Source organism: Acomys russatus, chromosome 3 (assembly GCF_903995435.1).
Source record: "Acomys russatus chromosome 3, mAcoRus1.1, whole genome shotgun sequence".
In the NCBI taxonomy this organism is placed as follows: Eukaryota; Metazoa; Chordata; class Mammalia; order Rodentia; family Muridae; genus Acomys; species Acomys russatus.
In genome coordinates, this window is record NC_067139.1 from 29,767,746 (window position 1) to 29,785,627 (window position 17,882).

General features: G+C 45.2%; 1 protein-coding gene across 1 annotated transcript in view; it reads left to right on the forward strand.

The window, feature by feature from the left end:
• Positions 1-17,882, forward strand: part of Cap2 (cyclase associated actin cytoskeleton regulatory protein 2) — a 143,700-nt gene that overhangs the window by 113,928 nt on the left and 11,890 nt on the right. The window contains exon 8 of the mRNA XM_051170794.1: positions 16,711-16,900. Within this exon, the coding sequence (XP_051026751.1) occupies positions 16,711-16,900 (190 nt within the window). The remainder of the gene's footprint in view (positions 1-16,710; positions 16,901-17,882) is intronic.

Below are 17,882 nucleotides of genomic sequence, written 5' to 3' on the forward strand. Positions count from 1 at the left end.
GATCACAAGTGAAGGATTAGTCTTCTGCTTTGTTAATGGACATTTGGCTTTATACTGAAAAATAGGCTGAGAGGGAAATGGCTACCTGGGAGGAGGGAAATGATGCTGAAATGGCTTGCCTTGGGAAAGAAACCTTCTATCTTTATCATTTTCATCCACGACTTGCATTTTCTTGATTGTTCATGGGATGTTCCACACAGTTGTCCTCTGTGCTGACTGAATGGCCATGGTGTCCCCTCCCACATACATGGGGGGGGAGGGAGGGAAGGTGAGAGGGATGGAGGGAGGGAGGTAGAGAGGGAGGAAGGGAGGGAGGGAGGGAGAGAGAGAGGAGAAAGAACTGAAATGGAATGGAGGATGAATGAGTGAATCACGAAGGCGGTGATGGTTTGAGGAGGGAAGGTAGAAGAGCACTCAAATCTAATCACAAAATTTCCACTCTAGATCCCTAGGGAAAAGAGTAAAAGCAAGGCCATCGTCATAGGAGCAGCTACCAGCAAAGGAAGAAAATGCCTGGTGCTCTGTTGTGTTTGAGGAGCCTGGGAGGCATCACTGAAAGAAGGGAAAGTCTGGCACAGGTGCTAAAAATCACCAGCCTGGAATCATCAATTAAAGGGAGGATGGAATAGGAAAAGAACAATGGAGATATGACCTTGGGGGCCCCCATTTCTTAAAGGAGACGATGAAAAGATAGAAGGTCTTAAAGGTGTAAGGATGACCTGGCCACTACTGTGGATGTAGTGTCCTGGGAGAGACCTTAAGAAGGCTATCAGCATCCAGCACAACAGTTAAATTCCAACAAGACTGGAAGTTTCTAGTTAGTATAGTCCACAGATTGTGAGCTCTGGTTGCAATTTGATTAAAGAAAGAAATGCCTAGGGCATCCGTGTGTCCATCAGATCTCTTCCAGAGAGGAATAAGTGAGGGGGCTAACCCTGCCTGGATGTGAACACATCCGTCCAGTGGGCTGGAGTCTCAGAACTGAATAAAAAGGAAGAGAGGAGAGCCCGAGCTGAACAGAGGCATCTCCCTCCCTCTACTCCCTGATCCAGCTGCATGTAAGCTAGTTCTCACCGCCATAGTTTTAAAGTAACCACCAACCCTTCCTGTCAAGATAGACCGTGATCTCTCTCAACTGAGAGACAAAATAAAGCTTTCCTCCGTTAAATCCTGTTAGCCCGGTACTTTATCATAGGGAGGCTAATGTAAATAACACAACCAGAATTGTAACACCTCACTTGTTGTTGTTGACCTTTAGGGAGGAGCCTCAGAGATTAGGGGGGTGGGGCGGGTTAGACACAACTTTGTAGAACCGAGCAGTCAAGTTTTCACATAATGACCTCCTGAGCATCTGCAGACCAGTTGTCTAAATTGACAGATCACTGCTGAGAGGTTCAGGGTCTCCCTAAAAGTTTTAGAATCGATGTGTATTAGTATAGATTTCTTTTAACACATGATGTATCTTCAGTAGGCTGTATATATGCCCAGCCTCAATTTCATGTAGAATTAGCAAAACTATGGAGCTTTGACTTTTGTGTTTGTAATTGTTTCTATTATCTCATAAATACCTTTGGGTTTTATTTTGTTGATAAGAATGTATAAATATTTTATACGTTTGTCTCTCTGTGAATCAAAATAGTAGTAGCTTTTAAAACTGTCTGATTTAATAGTCGAGATTATTCTATTTACTAGAAAATTTTTACAACCAAGAACTCATAGTCTCTAAGTTTGAGGGGTCAGAAGTTAATTCTCATTCCTAGCCTGTTTAAACCATTATCCTATGAATATTTTAGTAAGTTATATTCAGTTAAGACTCCGTAATTTGAGGTGGGCACCTGAGGGGCACTCAGGAGGCTGTGGCAAGAGGATTGCTATAACCGTGAGGCCAGCCTGAGCAACATAGCAAGACCCTGTCTCAAAGCAAAATTATTTTTATTTTATGTGCATTGCTGTTTTGCCTGTATGCATGTCTGTGTGAGGGTGTCAGATCTCCTGAAGCGGGAATTAGAGGCAGTTGTGAGCTGCCATGTAGGTGCTGGGTCCTCTGGAAAAGCAGCCAGTGCTCCTAATCACCGAGCCATCTCTTCAGATCCATATGATTTATTTATTACGTGTCAAAAATAAGTAGTCTCCTTCATTTATACTGTTGACAGCCATGGTGTAATTGAAGGTGTCTGGACACTCATTCTTTCACATAACCACAAAACTATCAGAAGGTTGTGGTGTAAGGGAGTGGCCAGGCAAAAGTGTTCTCCACCATAGATATGAGTGTCCTTATTTGTCCACTTTCTGTTGCTGTGGCAAAACACTTCAAGCTGGGTAGTTTATAAATTAAAAAGTGTTCTTTAGCTCACAGTCTTGGAGAAAGATTGGGAAGCTGTGTCTGTTTAGACTCTGGTAAAAAAGCTTCTTGGACATAGCAGGAGGGGTGACGTCATAATGGAAGTACCTGCAAGGAGGAGGGATCGCTTGGAGGGAAGATAGGGACACAGCAGATGAAGCCCTCAACCTGTCCTTTCCAGAATACTATGTGGTTAAAAAAAAAAAAAAATATCAGCCTTCTACAGAAATGTGTTTTCCAGGGGATAAAATGCACAGGGCCTCCAAAGGAGATATTGCCTCAAATATTTCCCTGTTCAGTCCAGAGAAGTAGAGCAGAGTACAAAACCTGAATGGTTATTTCATATGTGCGTTCACAAACAGATATGGGGGACACTTAGGAGATGGGTTCTGAGGGTCCACCACAGGGCCTGATGCTAAGTGGATACTCCATGGCTGAGGCGCACCCCAGCCCTAAGGACATCCTAAAAGGCACCTTTCTGACTAGCTGGAAAGGCAGTACTGGCGCGACTCTGTATGTTCTTACGCGATCATTAACAGCAGTTCCGTGGGTTTATTATAACGCCAACATTCATGTCCCCGCCCCTAGGATCCCCTTTCCCTGGTTCCCTGTGCCACGATCCTTCTCATCTTTCAGGGTTTGGGTGATTCTTCGTTTTCACTGGCAACTTGAGACAATCTAGAGGAAGTTTAGAAAACAGTCTCAGTGAGGGATTAGCTAGACCTAGTTGGACTTTGGGCATGTTGATGGCAGATTATTTTATGCTAATTGAGGCAGGAAGACCACCCACAGGGGCTATGGCTCCCCTGAGCAAGAAATCCTGAACTTTATACAAGAGAAGAAAGCGAACTGGATGTGTGTGTGTGTGTGTGTGTGTGTGTGTGTGTGTGTGTGTGTGTGTGCGCGTGTGTGTGTGTGCGCGCGCGCTGCTTGCTTCAGTTTACCACGCTCTTGATTTCCCTTAATAGCGGATTACCTGGTATTTCGAGCCAAATTACTCTTTCCCTTACATTGCTTTTGCTGAGGTGTTTCACCACAGCAAGTAAGACTAAGACAGTCTATTTAAAACAATGCTTTCTTTCAACCCCCTCCCCCCAGATCTTCATGTACCACCATGTCCTGCCCCAACTCAGAGTGCCCTGTCCCTCTGCAGAAGCGTCTGGAGATCTGCACTTCCTCCGTGGTGCTTACACTTATAAGTGATCTATTTACAGCAGTAAATGCTATACTGCATCTCAGGCCCTGTGCCACATTACTGAGTGGTGGCTCTGAGAAAAATAAGCAAGTAACTCCAAAGTTCTGGAGTTGACCAAACCCAGATTCACCAGCAAATGGTTGTGGTAATGATGCAAATTTTCCTAAAAAGTATTCTGGGGAATCTTTTTTTTTTTTTTTTAATTTTGTTTGTTTATTTATTTATTCACTTTTCACCTGGATCATAGCCCCCTCCCTCCCCCTTCCCCCATCCCTCCTCCCCTACTCCTCAGAAAAGGGGAGTCCTCTCCCACTAACACACCACAGCACATCAAGTTACATCAAGACTAAGTGCATCCTCTTCCCCTGTAGCCTGTTGAGTGAGGCAGCTCTGCCAGGGGGAAGTGATCGAAAAGGAAGCAGCAGAGTCTATGTCAAAGACAGCCCCAGCTCCCCTTGCTAGGGGACCCATATGAAGACCAAGCTGCCCATTGGCTACATCTGTGTAGGGGGCCTAGGTCCAGTCCGTGCATCAACCTTGGTTGGTGCTTCAGTCTCCCTAAGCTCCCCTGGGCCCTGGGTCCTTCTATCCTTTCCCCCACTCTTCTACAAGGCTCCCTGCGCTCTACCTAAGGTTTGGCTGTGAGTCTTAGCATCTGTTTCTTTCCGCTGCTGGGTGGAGCCTCTTAGAGGACAGCTGTGCTAGGCTCCCTCTCTCTGCAAGCATAGCAGAGTCTCATTAAAAGTGTCTGGGTTTGGCTCTCTCCCATGGGATGGGTCTCAGGTTGGGCCAGGCAATGTCAATCTCTGCTTTGGTTTTATCCCTGCACATCATATAGGCAGGGTAAATTCTGGGTCGAAGTTTTATGGGTGGCTTGGCATTCCCTTACAGGGAAACAGGGCAGTCCTCTCAGAAGAGCTCCAGAAGGGGCTGAGAGATGGCTCTTGGTAAAGGGCTTGCCCTGTAAGGACTCGTACCCATGTGAAAAGGCTGGTGTGGCAGCATGTACTTCTAAGGACAGCTCTGGGGAGATGGGGATAAACAGATCCCTGGGGCTTGCTGACCAGCCTAGCATAATTGGAAGCCCCAGTTCCCAGTGAGAGACCCTGCCTCAAAATATTAGCATGGATGATTCCTAAGGAACGGCACCTGAAGTTGACCTCTGGCCTCCTCAAGCACATACGCTCATGCACAGGCGCGTGCTTCCACGCCCACACGAGCATATAACACACAGACACATGTGTAGAGGAATGTTAGTTCAGAACATGGCTGTTCTGGCAAGAAATCACATCCAAAGATGTTCTAGGTCTGTATGATCTGGCTAGAATACAAACACGCCTTTAATCCAGGAGACAGAGGCAAACAGATCTGAGTTCAAGGCCAGCCTGCTATAGAGCAAGTATCAGATAAAGAAAAGCTTAGGTCCAGACATGGTGGTACACACCTTTTAATCCCAAACAAAAGTAAAGTTAGTTTGTAGAAGGAAGCACCCATGTTTGAAAGTGATGTCTAACTGAGTGGCAGAAAAAAATGACGGATCAGAGATTTGACAGACTAAGATATGCCCAACTCTCACAAGAAGAGAGAGGAAAGGGAAGCTACCTAAGAGTCCGTTTTTACCAAGATAGTAATAGAGAAATGGGTTGCAGAGAATGAACTCAGGTGACGACAGAACGAACCAGAAAATAAGAAGCCAGAAGATTAGAGCAGATTGCTGACTTAGTCTGAGGCCAAGCAGAGCAATTCCGGGCTGAAAAAGAAGCCAGATTAAATAAGTCAGCTGGGAGAAGAGTCTGAGCCAGAACAGCTGAGTTGAACCAGCCAGCCCAGAGCTCAGAAAGAACAAGTAAGGGTGAGCTTATTAAGCAGTAAGTCTCAGAGGCTGAAAACATTCTAGGCCTAGGTTAGATTATATGGTGGCTAGAAGCTTCCAGAACTAGGGGTAGGTTAGCAGAAGGACAACAACTGAGCAAGGAGAACAAAAGCTACATTTGCATAAATGCTCCACTCCATAAAACCTATTTTTTAAAAAAAAAAGTATTCAAGTTGAGCCTTAAGGATCTGTCAGAGTCTTCCACTTTGCAGAAGAGGAGCCTTCTAAACTAAGACATGGAGAGATGGAGTGGCAAAATAGGGACCTGGGGTTGGGGTGGAGTGGGGGGGGGGGGGGACACAGAAGTGTCTTCTCTGCCCTGAGGCTGTGAGCTTACTGAGGAGTGATGACCCAGGATCCCCAGCCAGTGATTGGCCCAGGGCCTTAGGAATAGATGATGCCACCCACTTTCACCTAGTTTGTTTGAGATCAGGTTTCCTCACAGTGAAACCTACACAGTCGTCCTTCATTGAGCACAGGCTGTGTCCAGTGGCAGTGAGCCGTGTGAATATAGGTCTTTATTTCAATGCTGTGAGGGTGCTGGGAGTGCACAGCACATTTTCACACTGGTCAGAGGTGTTCCCCTGTCCTTCCCCCACACCACCTGCAACCTCTCTCCCTCCCTCCCTCTCTCCCTCTCTCTCTCTCTCTCTTTGGTTTTTCGAGACAGGGTTTCTCTATGTAGCCCTGGCTGTCCTGGACTCACTTTATAGACCAGGCTGCTCTCGAACTCACAGAGATCTGACTGCCTCTGCCTCTGGTCTGCTGGGACTAAAGGTGTGCGCCATCGTGCCAGGTATCTTTCATCTTCAGATAACATAAACTCAGGAAACTGAGTCTGATATTACATTAAGCAAAAAAGTGTTTTTTTAAGAAAAGAGGGAAAATGCATGTCATCACGTAACATGAAACACCACTTCATAAAACAGTGGGCCTAGTCTACCATACCTGTCATGCAAACCAAGAGCATTAAAGTCCCTGGGGATGGGCTCGGTGGGAAAGCACCTACCTGCCCTTCTTGAAGCCTTGTGTTCTGGTCTGCAAAGAAGGAGGGAGGGAGGGAAGAAAAGAGAGGGAGGGAAGGGTAAGTGGGGAGGGAGAGAGGAAGGGGAAGATAGAAAACCTAAGCGTCAGTTGACCTTCTCCCATGAAATTTGGAGCTGGAATTGAAGCACACATTACCATGTTAGCACAGGTTATCCTGAGTTACCACACCTCAACTCTTAAGCTTAAAAAATGATACTTCTGGGGATTTTTCACTTAAAATTTTTTTCAGGTAAAAATCCATATACAATATAAATAATCTCTCTAACAGCTCTTGCCTTGGTCTTCGTGCCTGCTATTTACAAAGGACTGTTCTTTCAAGGCAGCATAATCATTTCGTTATGATCCTAAACTCCTAAAGAAAAACAAAACCCTTGAATTCAGTGACTGAGTTGGGCTCAGCTGGCCAAATGTACTCATTGTCCAGCTGAGTCAAAGCCCACGTCACTCCTGCCATTTATGCCGTCGCTGGCTCTCCAGCTTGCTCTCTTTGATGGATATACTCGGCTATCTTTAACTCTGGGAAGTTTTCCCATGGAAATTTTAGTTTTCCTTTTTTTTTTTTTAATGAGAAATTGTGGTTTCATGTTGCTGATGCTGGCGGGCAAGAAGAAAAGACAACTTGGAGATTCCAGATTTGGTCTAGGTATCAGAAGCAAGGTCAGACTCCCAACAACAGCCACTTACCAAGCTGATTTCTCTCAAACGCCTCGATCACACAAGTGAATTAGACTGTGCCCCCACAAATTATGTGTAGTCTCTGCTGGGATGGCCTGGAAAAAAAATCCTACTTTGGGCATGTCGAACAGAGGTTACCTCTTATATTTTGGAAAGGAGTCATGTAAATACACAAATAAGTACATCAAGCACAAATCTAGTTTTCCCAGCACTGGCTATATATGTTTCTTCTCGGTGTGTCGGGCTGTTTTCCAATATAGAGCTGTCACTCCATCCCAGAAGTGACGTGGTCTTGTTTATTCTATTTTCTTTTTCATCAAGTGCCAGTGCTTTAGTTTGTCTATGTCACCAAAGGAGCAACATATAAAACCCACAGGAAGATAGCCATCCAGAGATAGGGAAGAGCTCAACCATGAGAATTTAGGGGGAAGCATTGTTCTCTGGGGCTCAGGGTTTTCACTGTATTTATTATTCTGTTTTGTTTGTTTGTTTGAGGCCTGGTCTCATGTAGCCTGGACTGGACTCAAACTCCCTTTGTAGCTAAGGGTGACCTTGAACTTCTGACCCTCCAACCTCCAACTCCCAAATGCTAGAATTACCAGCCTGTGGCAATGGCAGTTTGTGCATGCTGGGGAATCAAAACCAGGGCTTGCTCTCGCTAAGCAAGCATGCTTCAAATTGAGCGCCATCCTCACCCTGAGATTTGGGTGCCTAATGACCTTCTTTTCACATCTTGCGATAAGGCTGTTTGGAGCCTTGACTCTGACAAGAGCTAATCCAAATGGGCCCTAATCCAGATGGGCCCAATGTTGTCTCATAGTTGTGTACCCATCTGTTTATAGAAACTGCATATAAGTATCAGGACTTTGTGGAAATCAGAAATCTCCCTAGTGTTCAATATCCATTAATAAAATAGAAAATAGTCTTTAAATTGACTTTCCAAAAGTTATTAATGAACATATCCTTTAAAATATTATGTAGCACTTCTCCGTGGCATTATTAACAACTCTGTTTTCTTGGAATGGTTCCCAGGAACTTTATTTTCCTTGGCAGAAGTCTCAAAATCCAAATAAATGGTAAAAGAATTCAGCCTGAAGTCCTGAATCCATGTTGGCTTGCACTTCTGTTGCTAGGATGATCTTCCTTTCGTTGCTATGCAGTCACGCCTCAATTTTATTTAATTATTTTCTTACTTATCTGTGTGTGTGTGGTACATGCATCTGACTGTGCAGGGATGTGCACCTGTGTGCAAATGCGTGGAGGCCAAACAGTACTCCCAGTGCCCCACTCCACTACTCTCTTCCTTATTGCCTTGAGACAGGGTCTCTCTCTCTCTCTCTCTCTCTCTCTCTCTCTCTCTCTCTCTCTCTCTCTCTCTCTCTCTCTCTCTCTCTCTCTCTCTCTCTCTCGTGTGTGTATGAGAGACAGAGACAGACAGACAGACAGAGACAGACAGACACAGAGAGAGAGAGCTTTATTGGTTTAATTCATTTTGCTGAGAGAGAGACAGAGATAGACAGACAGACAAAGAGACAGAGAGAAAGAGAGACAGAGAGAGACAGAGAGAGAGGGGCATTTTATTCTTTCTTTAGCCACTGTCTCCTATTATGGAAATGACTGGTTTATTGCCCTAATGTTTCATTACACCAGGACGTTTGGGATTCTTTGTCCTCAGGAAAGGTAATCAACAACATTTTCCATAAAATGTTAGCTGTAAAACATCCTAAGTTCCTATGGCAGCATAAATGTGAGTGAAGTGGCCTGGGACCGTTCAGACATCCGAAGGTATGACCGGGCACACATGAGCTGTCACTGCTACCTGGAGGTTGTTAGTGGTGAGTGCATGAGTAATGGGCCAAGATGGTTCAACAAAGGACAACCAGAGAGATTCTGCCCAGAAACCAGGGAACCAAATGTGTGTGTCCCTGAAGGAGGGGGAAGGAACATGACCCATAAACACTGCGGCATGTCAGCTGCTCCATTCCCGTGGCCTTATCTACCATCTCCACAAATACTTTAAGGGCAGGTGGCTCAAAATATTACTGTCACTAAGCTAGTTTTATGGAGGAGAAATCTCAGCAAAGGCCCTGTCGTAAGCAACATAATCCACCTGCTCCAAGAAAAGTTCGCATGAAAATTTTATGTTCTTTGCTCCTGCTTCTTAAACGATGGTAAAAATACCAACCAAGATATCGGTTGCCTGACCTATTCTCAAAGTTGGAAGTTAATGCTGTCTGTAAATATTTCTTCTTTGCTTAAATTCCCTCAATCTCTTTTCTTCAGGATTAAGGGACTTGCAGGGCACCTAGTGGTGCGGTTCAGCGCCAAGCCACTGCAGCCCTAGGCCTGGCTCCCTGGCCCCACACAAGCTAGCCCTATTGGCCCTTCTTTCTACAAACTCAAAAAGCTAGATAACTGAAATAATATTTGTGGCTTACTTGGATGTAAGCTTAGACTATCTCTGAATGAACTGGTTAATTAAGAAGTACTGTTGGGAGGAATAAACACGCATGTTAATTATATAGAATGACCACCATAGAGCAATAATAAGATTCTACTTAAAATTCTAAGTAATTTCCCTCCCTAGTAAAAATCTAAATTCTAAGAGGCTGGCGTGGTGGCTCATGCCTGTAATCTCAGCACTCGGGAGGCTGAGGCAGGGGGATCACTGGGAGTATTGAGACCTGACTGGGCTATGTAGTAAGTTCAAGGCAGGACCCTGTCTCAGAAAGACCAGAAAGTAAAGTCTGACTTCCAAAGAAATGAAATGAGTAGTAACTGCGCTGAGAAGTAGCTATTGACGAAGCAGGACGTCAGGGCGCACTGGTGCGCAGCTGTGCTGTAGTGCACATACCTGTAGATAACCCAAAGCTTTCCAGTGCCCATGTGCGGCTGAGGATGTTTCTTGGGTTTCTGCCTACAGCTCACGGCTTTGAAAATGGGAGAGACAGCTGTTTCCAGGACAGTGACATTAATTTAGAGAGATTTGTAGAACATTAACTTTCTTTTAGAAGTCTCTGTGCCAGAAAGAAAAAAAAGTTCATGATCAAACATCTGCTCTCAGAATTAATCTTAATAGGCCTTAAAAGCTTCATTTGGGATTTTTGTGCCGTGTTCTTGCAACATAAGTGAACTTTTGCACTGGGAACACAGCCATTGGAAATCATAAATGTTCTGCTTCTCTCTCTCTCTCTCTCTCTCTCTCTCTCTCTCTCTCTCTCTCTCTCTCTCTCTCTCTCTCTCTCTCTCTAAGTGGCAAGCCATTGTTAGATGACTTTTATAGGTGCTCTTCTTTAATCCCACCCAGCCTGAAGACTGTAAGACATTCAGAGACTCATTTCCCCAGCCTCAAGAAGGAGGTTTAAATATTTGCTGGGGGATGAGGGAGTCACTGCTACATTGGCAAGGTTAAGCCGGCCTTCCTCAGACCTCCTAACTAGGATGCCCACCTTCAATTCTCAGCATTGTTTCTGGGCTAGGTGACCTCATTCTGGTCACATGACCTACCCTTCCTGGGTTTGGAGTGCTAAGATGTCTGATTCTACCCTGTAGCTATAAAACAATAGTAATTGTTCAAGTCAAACATATTATAAAATAATTTATTAAGAAAAGCTTTCTTTGAGCCAGGGCCGTAGTTCAGTTGATAAAGCACACAGATATGAAGTTCACTCCCCAGAGCCCATGGTTTTTGGTTTTTGGTTTTGTTTTGTTGGTGATGGGGGGGGGGGGGCGCTGTTTCGATTTAGTATCGGGTTTGGGTTTTTTATTGTTGTTGTGGTTGGTTGGTTGATTGGTTGGTTTGGTTTTTTTGTTGTTGTAGTTAGTTGTTTGGTTGTTTGGTTGGTTTTTTTGAGACAGGGTTTGTCTGTGTAGCGTTGGCTGTCCTGGACTCAGTTTGTAGACCAGGCTGGCCTCCAACTCACAATGATCCGCCTGCCTCTGGTTTTGGTTTTTTTAAAGGCCATGACATGGGTAAGACTGGCAATACAGCTCAGTGAGTAAGGGCATCTCCCACCAACCAAGATGACCTGAGTTTGAGCTCTGTGACCTACCTGATGGGAGAACAGAACTGACACCTGATTATTGTTCTCTGCCCTAAACAAGGTAGAAGGTTCCTGAAGAACAAAGCCTGTACCTGTGCACACACAAGCACACAGAAGCGAGGGAGGGAGGATGGGAGAGGGGGCAGAGGAAGGGAGGGAGAGAGGAAGAAGAATCTTTGAGAAGCACCCAAAATATTCAGGTAGCCTGCAAGTAGACCACACCTCAAAACATCCTGTAAGGTGTAGGCGCTTTACACAGCTCCGGTCCCAAAGGCTCCACTCAAGGAATGAGAGACGCCCACATGCCAACGCTTGGCAGTTTCTCAAGACCTCAGCAGTACCCTGCAGGGAAAGGAACCCTCATCGGTGGCATCCCCTCAGGTTCCCAAGGCAGGAATTATGTCTTTAGAGACACCACCAGACAGACCAACCATTGGCAAGCTCTCCCTTGTCACCGCACAAACCCAGCTCAAATCCTGAACACCCACTCCCCTGCCCTTTCCTCTGAACTGTCCTCCCCCACAGTGCCAATGGCCTTAGTACCATTGTTGCCAATGGGGGCCCATTGTTCCCATCCAGTCTGGACACCCCTGGTATGTCAAGCTACCTCTCCTGTTAAGTCTGCCTTTCAAAGGTAGCCGTGCTGAGGATCATTGGCTTCCAAGCTCTAGTTCCCAGGCCATTGAGACCCCATCCCAGAACAACTTGATTAGGTCTGGGTGCAAGTGTGTCATTCCTATAGTCAGTGAATACAGAAGTACCTGGGCAAGAGGCCAGACTCTACAACAGAATGCTAAAGCACGGCAAAGGCAGCGTTGAGAGCTGATTGATGCCGAGGTGCCAGTAACAAACCCAAGGGGTGCAATCACCCCGTCACATGACAGACCATTCCAGACCATTCATAGGAAGACAGCCAGGTGCAGGTATAAAAAGGCCAGTGAGGCACAGTGAGGTTAAAACTAAACCAAGCCAGCATAGTGATCCTTGTGGGAGGACTGGAATAGGAGGAGCAAGAGCATGAGGCCACCCTGACCTACATAGCAAGACCCCGTCACAAACAAAAAAACAAAAACTAAGTTAAGATGTTATGCTCCTCCCAAAACTTCAGTCACATGTATTCTATATGTAGACGCAGGAAAAATGCTATTTAACAAGGTGATCCACACCTCTAGCCTTTTATTTGACCAGCGACTTTACTTTTTTTTACTACAATATTCTTATTAATTCTTTGAGAATTTCATACATGCTTACCTGTATTTTGATCATATTTACAATGTATTTTTGTATTAACAATGTATTTTGATCATACTTACCCTTCTTCCACCTCCTCTCCCTAACTCCTTCCGGACTCACCCTTTGCCTCTCCACCCCCTCCCAATGTCATGGGGGCCAATGATTTTAAACAAACAAGGCCTAGAGTAGGTAAGATGGCTCAGACTGATGCCAAGCCTGATCACCTGAGTTCCATTCCCAGGAAAGGAGAAAGAATTGACCCCTGTAAGTTGTCCTCTGCCTTTCACACATGCATTATGGCAAGCACAAGCACATGCTTAAATGGGCATCTGTGATTTGTGGTGGTTGTTGTTAATGTAGCTGGATGTGGTGATAAAGACCTATAATCCCAGGTCATGGAAGGTGGGGGCAGCCGGATCAAGAGTTCAAGGTCAGCCTTAGCTACGTTGAGAGTTCCAGGCCAATGTGGGCTACATGAGACCCTGTTTCTGAAAAATAAAAATCTGAATATAGATAAAGGGTTTCTGTAAAGATGGCTTTACAATCAGCAGATCTACACACACATACAGAGAGAGAGAGAGAGAGAGAGAGAGAGAGAGAGAGAGAGAGAGAGAGAGAGAGAGAGAGAGAGATGTGCATCCTACCTGCTTCCATTCTGCAGCTAGTACTTCTACCACACAGCCTGGGCTTGGGAAATGTTAACAGATCTATTAGTATTGCAAGTGTTGTAATAATCTGAGAGCCCCAGCATAGAGCTGAGTCCTGAGTGAGCAGTTAAGTACAAAATAGAAAAACATTTGGCACCTGAGAGTCCTTTCTCAACCCCTCTGCCCCCACCCCAGTGCCTGCCTTCCTCTCTGCCCTTACTGAGTTTCAGGTGGGATCACTCTTGCTGCTGCCCACTAGGTACCAGGTCACAGGAGGCCATGGAAAGCGCTGAGGTGGTGGTCTGTTACAGGGTACAGAAAAAGAGGGCAAGCAAAGATAAGTTCCTCCCCTCCCAGGCTTCGGGTGCAGCCCAAAGGAATTCAATTCAGGGAAGACCTAAGCAGTTTGGTTTCGAGTCCACTGTTCAGGAAAGCCCCTGAATGCTAATTGCAAAGTAATCTTGGAAACCGGAACCTGGTACCCAGCAAATGGTGCAGAAACGTCACTGCACATCAGAAGGGCACGTCCGAGGCAGCCTTTCGCAGGCTCCAGGGGCCTTTGATTTGGGAGATTTTATTTTCCACATTTATCTCTGTAAACGCTCTGTCTGCTGTCACCAGGCCAACCATCTGAATGTGTCAAAGTCCCCAGAAGATGGGATGTGGTTTATCCATGGCCACCTCATCTCCCAGCTTTTGGATTCTGAGAATGAAGAGACCGGTGTCTCTAAGATGCGGAAGCCAGGGCCTGCTCCGTTTCTTACAAAACAGGAGCCCTACAAAGCTGAAATGTTTCAGATGTTGAGGGAGGGAACTGCACCCCACACACACAGGCTTCGTGAATAATGGCATGGTCATGAGAACGATTAATATTTTGTGGCTCTTGATGTCGATCACAGAGGCCTGGAATATGACTTGATGTGCAAAGCGTATAGTGTATACTGTGAGTCCCTTATGAGTCAGAGCAGGTCCCTCAAATTTCACCTCAATAACATGACAGAAATCATTTAGGATCCTAGGGAGAGAAATTGGTTGGTCTCAAGAACTGTAAAATCATTTTCTGCTTGACCCCAGAATCCTGACAGAGTCAGGCAGCCCCCTCGTTAAGAAAAAAATTACAAAAACAAAAGTGCTGCGAATCACAGCTCCAGGAGAGGAGACTTCCGGCTGCTGAGGCTCAAAGGCACACTCTGGAGAGAGGAATCTTTTCTATTCAGTGACTCTGTACTGAACAAAGACTGTGTAAGTGCTAGAAAATAGCTGTTTTAAGAGACAACTGAAGATTAAAACTTCCTAACTTTGACATCTCATAATACCAGTTGTTTATGAAAATAAGATTATGCCAGGCCCATTTAGTGTTTAGTACTTTTATAATGTTTCAGTTTTTGTATTTGATATTGAAAACATATGAACCACTCTGTCTCTCTCAGTTTCTTACTTCTCCATTACATTGTATTCTGAGGGCCTCACTATGTGGCCCAAATCTATCTCTATATGATAAGCCCAGGCTTGTCTGAAACTAGCCATTCTCCTGCCTCAGACCCTCAGTGATGGAATCCCTGGCATTTCCCACTACCCCTGGCTTTGCCTGTTTAAAATTTACCTGGCTTCTAATTCCTTTTCATAGGTGCATAGCTATATTGCCAGTGTTTCCAAGTATAATTTGAAGAAGAGATGACTCAATGCTTAAGAGCACTTGCTGTTCTTCCAGAGGACCTGAGTTCTATTTCTAGCACCTATGTCACAATGGACTCTAACTGCAGATTCAAGGAAACTGTACATCAACAGACATCTACACACTCATCACATATGCCCAACATTCACATAAATAAAAATAAAAGGTAAAAAATATACTGAAAGCAGTGGTTTGAATTAGGATGGACCTCTCATACGCTCATATGTCTAAATGGCTGGTTCCCAGTGGGTAAACTGTTGAGGAAGGATCAGAAGGTGTGGCCTTCTTAGAGGAGGTGTGTCACTGGGAGTGGATTTCAAAAGTCCACAGCAGACCCAGTCTCTGCCTGGGAATCAGGATGTAGGTTCTCAGCTACTGCTCCAACACTATGCCTGCCCGCCTGCTGCCATGCTCCCACCATGATGGAAGTGGATTAACCCTCTGATACTGTAAGTAAGCCTCCAATTAAATGCTTTCTTTTATAAATCGCCTTGGTCATGGCATCTCTTCACATCAATAGAACAGTAACAAAGGTGTTAAAAATAAAAGTATACACATCTTAAGTTTGTTGTATGTTTAAGTTTCTGCCCCGTTGGCTTTATGTCCTCTGAGAACATGTCTTATGTCTATGGGGTCTATATCAGTTACTTTTCTCATGGCTGAAGCAATGGCCAAATACCTGACAAGAAGCAAGTTAAGGGGAGAAGGGGTTTCCTTCACCTCAAAGTGTGAAGACACAGCCATGACAGTGGGGAAGGCATGGCAGTAGATTGTGAAGCGGCTGGTCACATTGTAGCTGGGAGGCAGAAAGATGCGGGCTGGTGCTCACCTTCTGTTTATTCAGACCCCAACCCATGGCATGCCACTGCCACGCCGCTGCCAACACTTAGGCTTGATGTTCCCTCTCAGCTGAATCTTGCTGGAGATACCCTGAAAGACACAGTCAGAGGGGTGTTTCCATAGTGATTCCATATCACATATCACGTCAATGAAGATGAGCCCTTCCAGTGACAGGAAGACCCCTCTGTGTCTCCTGGTCTTGCCATTGGAATTTGTTAGCCCTTTGGAGCTGCGGATTGCAACAGAAAGTGGGGCTGTGCGCTGACCTTGGCTTGGGAAGGGTCTGATTTCTACCCACCCATCAGCCCTGGCATTCGCAGAGCAATCAGTGGGTCCCAGGTGACGGGCCAGTTTGAGGCATACACATGTGGGAGATGAGTTTCAGGGAATTTCAGCCTCTCTTTACCTACTCAGAAGTGCTCAAAGATGTCTGATCTCTCTCTCTCTCTCTCTCTCTCTCTCTCTCTCTCTCTCTCTCTCTCTCTCTCTCTTACCTGTAGTTTCCAATGTCCACAAAAAATTTAATTTTCTTATCCATTAAGCCCATTTTTCTCCTGATTCTTTAGTCAAAGCATGGTTTTATTCTTTGTTGTTGTTGTTGTTTGTTTTGTTTTGGGTTTTTTGTTTGTTTGTTTGTTTGTTTGTTTTTTGTTTTTTGGGTTTTTTTTTTTTTTTTTTTTTTTTTTTTTTTTTTTTTTGAGGCAGGGTTTCTCTATGTATCCCTGGCTGTTGTGAACTCGCTTTGTAGACCAGGCTGGCCTTGAACTCACAATGATCTGCCTGCCTCTGCCTCTGCCTCTGCCTCTGCCTCTGCCTCTGCCTCTGCCTCTGCCTCTGCCTCTGCCTCTGCCTCCCAGAGAGCTGGGATAACAGGCATGGTTTCATTCTTATCCAGTCCCTTGGACATGAATATAAGCCTGTGGGTATTTGCTGATGACTTCACAGTGGGATTTCTAAACATGCAAGGCCCTGCCAATAGGCTGTATGTTCCCAAGAAGATCCCACCCTGACCCAGGGCTTTCAAACAGACTCACAGTACACGGTTGTGCCTCTGGGACCTCATTGGAGAGTCTTGAACCCCTGATGGAACCCCAGACAGACCTTCAGTCTCAGCAAAGCTCCCATCTTCTGTCTCCCACAGGGTCCTGTGGCATCCACCGCATCAGTGTTCTCTATCCTCTCCTCTGGGCCCGGTCTCCCTCCCCCACCTCCCCCACCGCCTCCACCTGGGCCACCTCCACTTTTTGAGAATGAGGGTAAAGATGGGGAGTCCTCGCCTTCTCGCTCAGCTTTGTTTGCCCAGCTTAATCAGGGAGAAGCCATCACAAAAGGTAAGGAAACAAATCCTCGAAGCCAGCTCCCTTTCCCTCTGGCTCCAAGCACATGGATTCTCTAGATTGCCAGTGAGATGCACATCCCTCTACCACCATCCTTGAGACACAGGAAGAAGGAGCTGCCTCTGGGAGGTGGGCACCTGGGTGCTCTTCAGCTCCAGGGACACATGCTCCATTGGGCTGACATAGACCAGTGAGAACTCAGAGACACTCTGTTTCAGTTGGCCAAAGAGCGGCACTCCCTCAGCCTCAGTGCCTCCTCACCATTCTCCAAAACTAAGTCATTGAGAGAAAATGAAATAAAAATGGCAGATAATACCCCTATCCTGCAACAGAATACCTCTTGGAAGGTCTATTGTTGAACTACCTTTGTCTTCATATAGCACATAGTTGATTGTTTTAATGCAAATGTTTGAAATTTATCAAGATCACAAGTACACACATGCTAGACAATATAGTCATGTTGACAAAAGACGTATTTACAGGCATTTTTGCTTTGCACAATTAATAGGATTGAGGGTGTAGAGGTCACTTTACATTGGGCTAAAAGCTAAAGATTCAGACTTCCAAATTTATCCTTGGCTCAGATCTCCTCTGCCGGTCCCTCTGAAACTCACTTGCAAAGTAAAGGCATTGACTTCTAACTTTAAAGCTGACTCCATATTCTGAAAAATAATTTCTGGGGTAGTGCAACGTTTTAAGCCATACCTACAAATTATTTAGCTGTGAGTAAGCCAAGCAGTCTTTGGGGGTAAGATAGCTTGCAGAATTGTAAGGCTTTTTGTTTGTTTGTTTTTTATTTTTTGTGTTTTTGTTTTTGTTTTGCTTTTTGCTGGGATAGGGTGGTGGTGGGCATGGTCGTCATCTCTTTAAAGACAGGGTTCTTCATTATGTTAGGTTTGGGTTTTTTTTGTTTTTGTTTTTGTTTTTGTTTTTTCATCACCATGACAAAATTCCTCACAAAAGCAAGTCCCTGAAG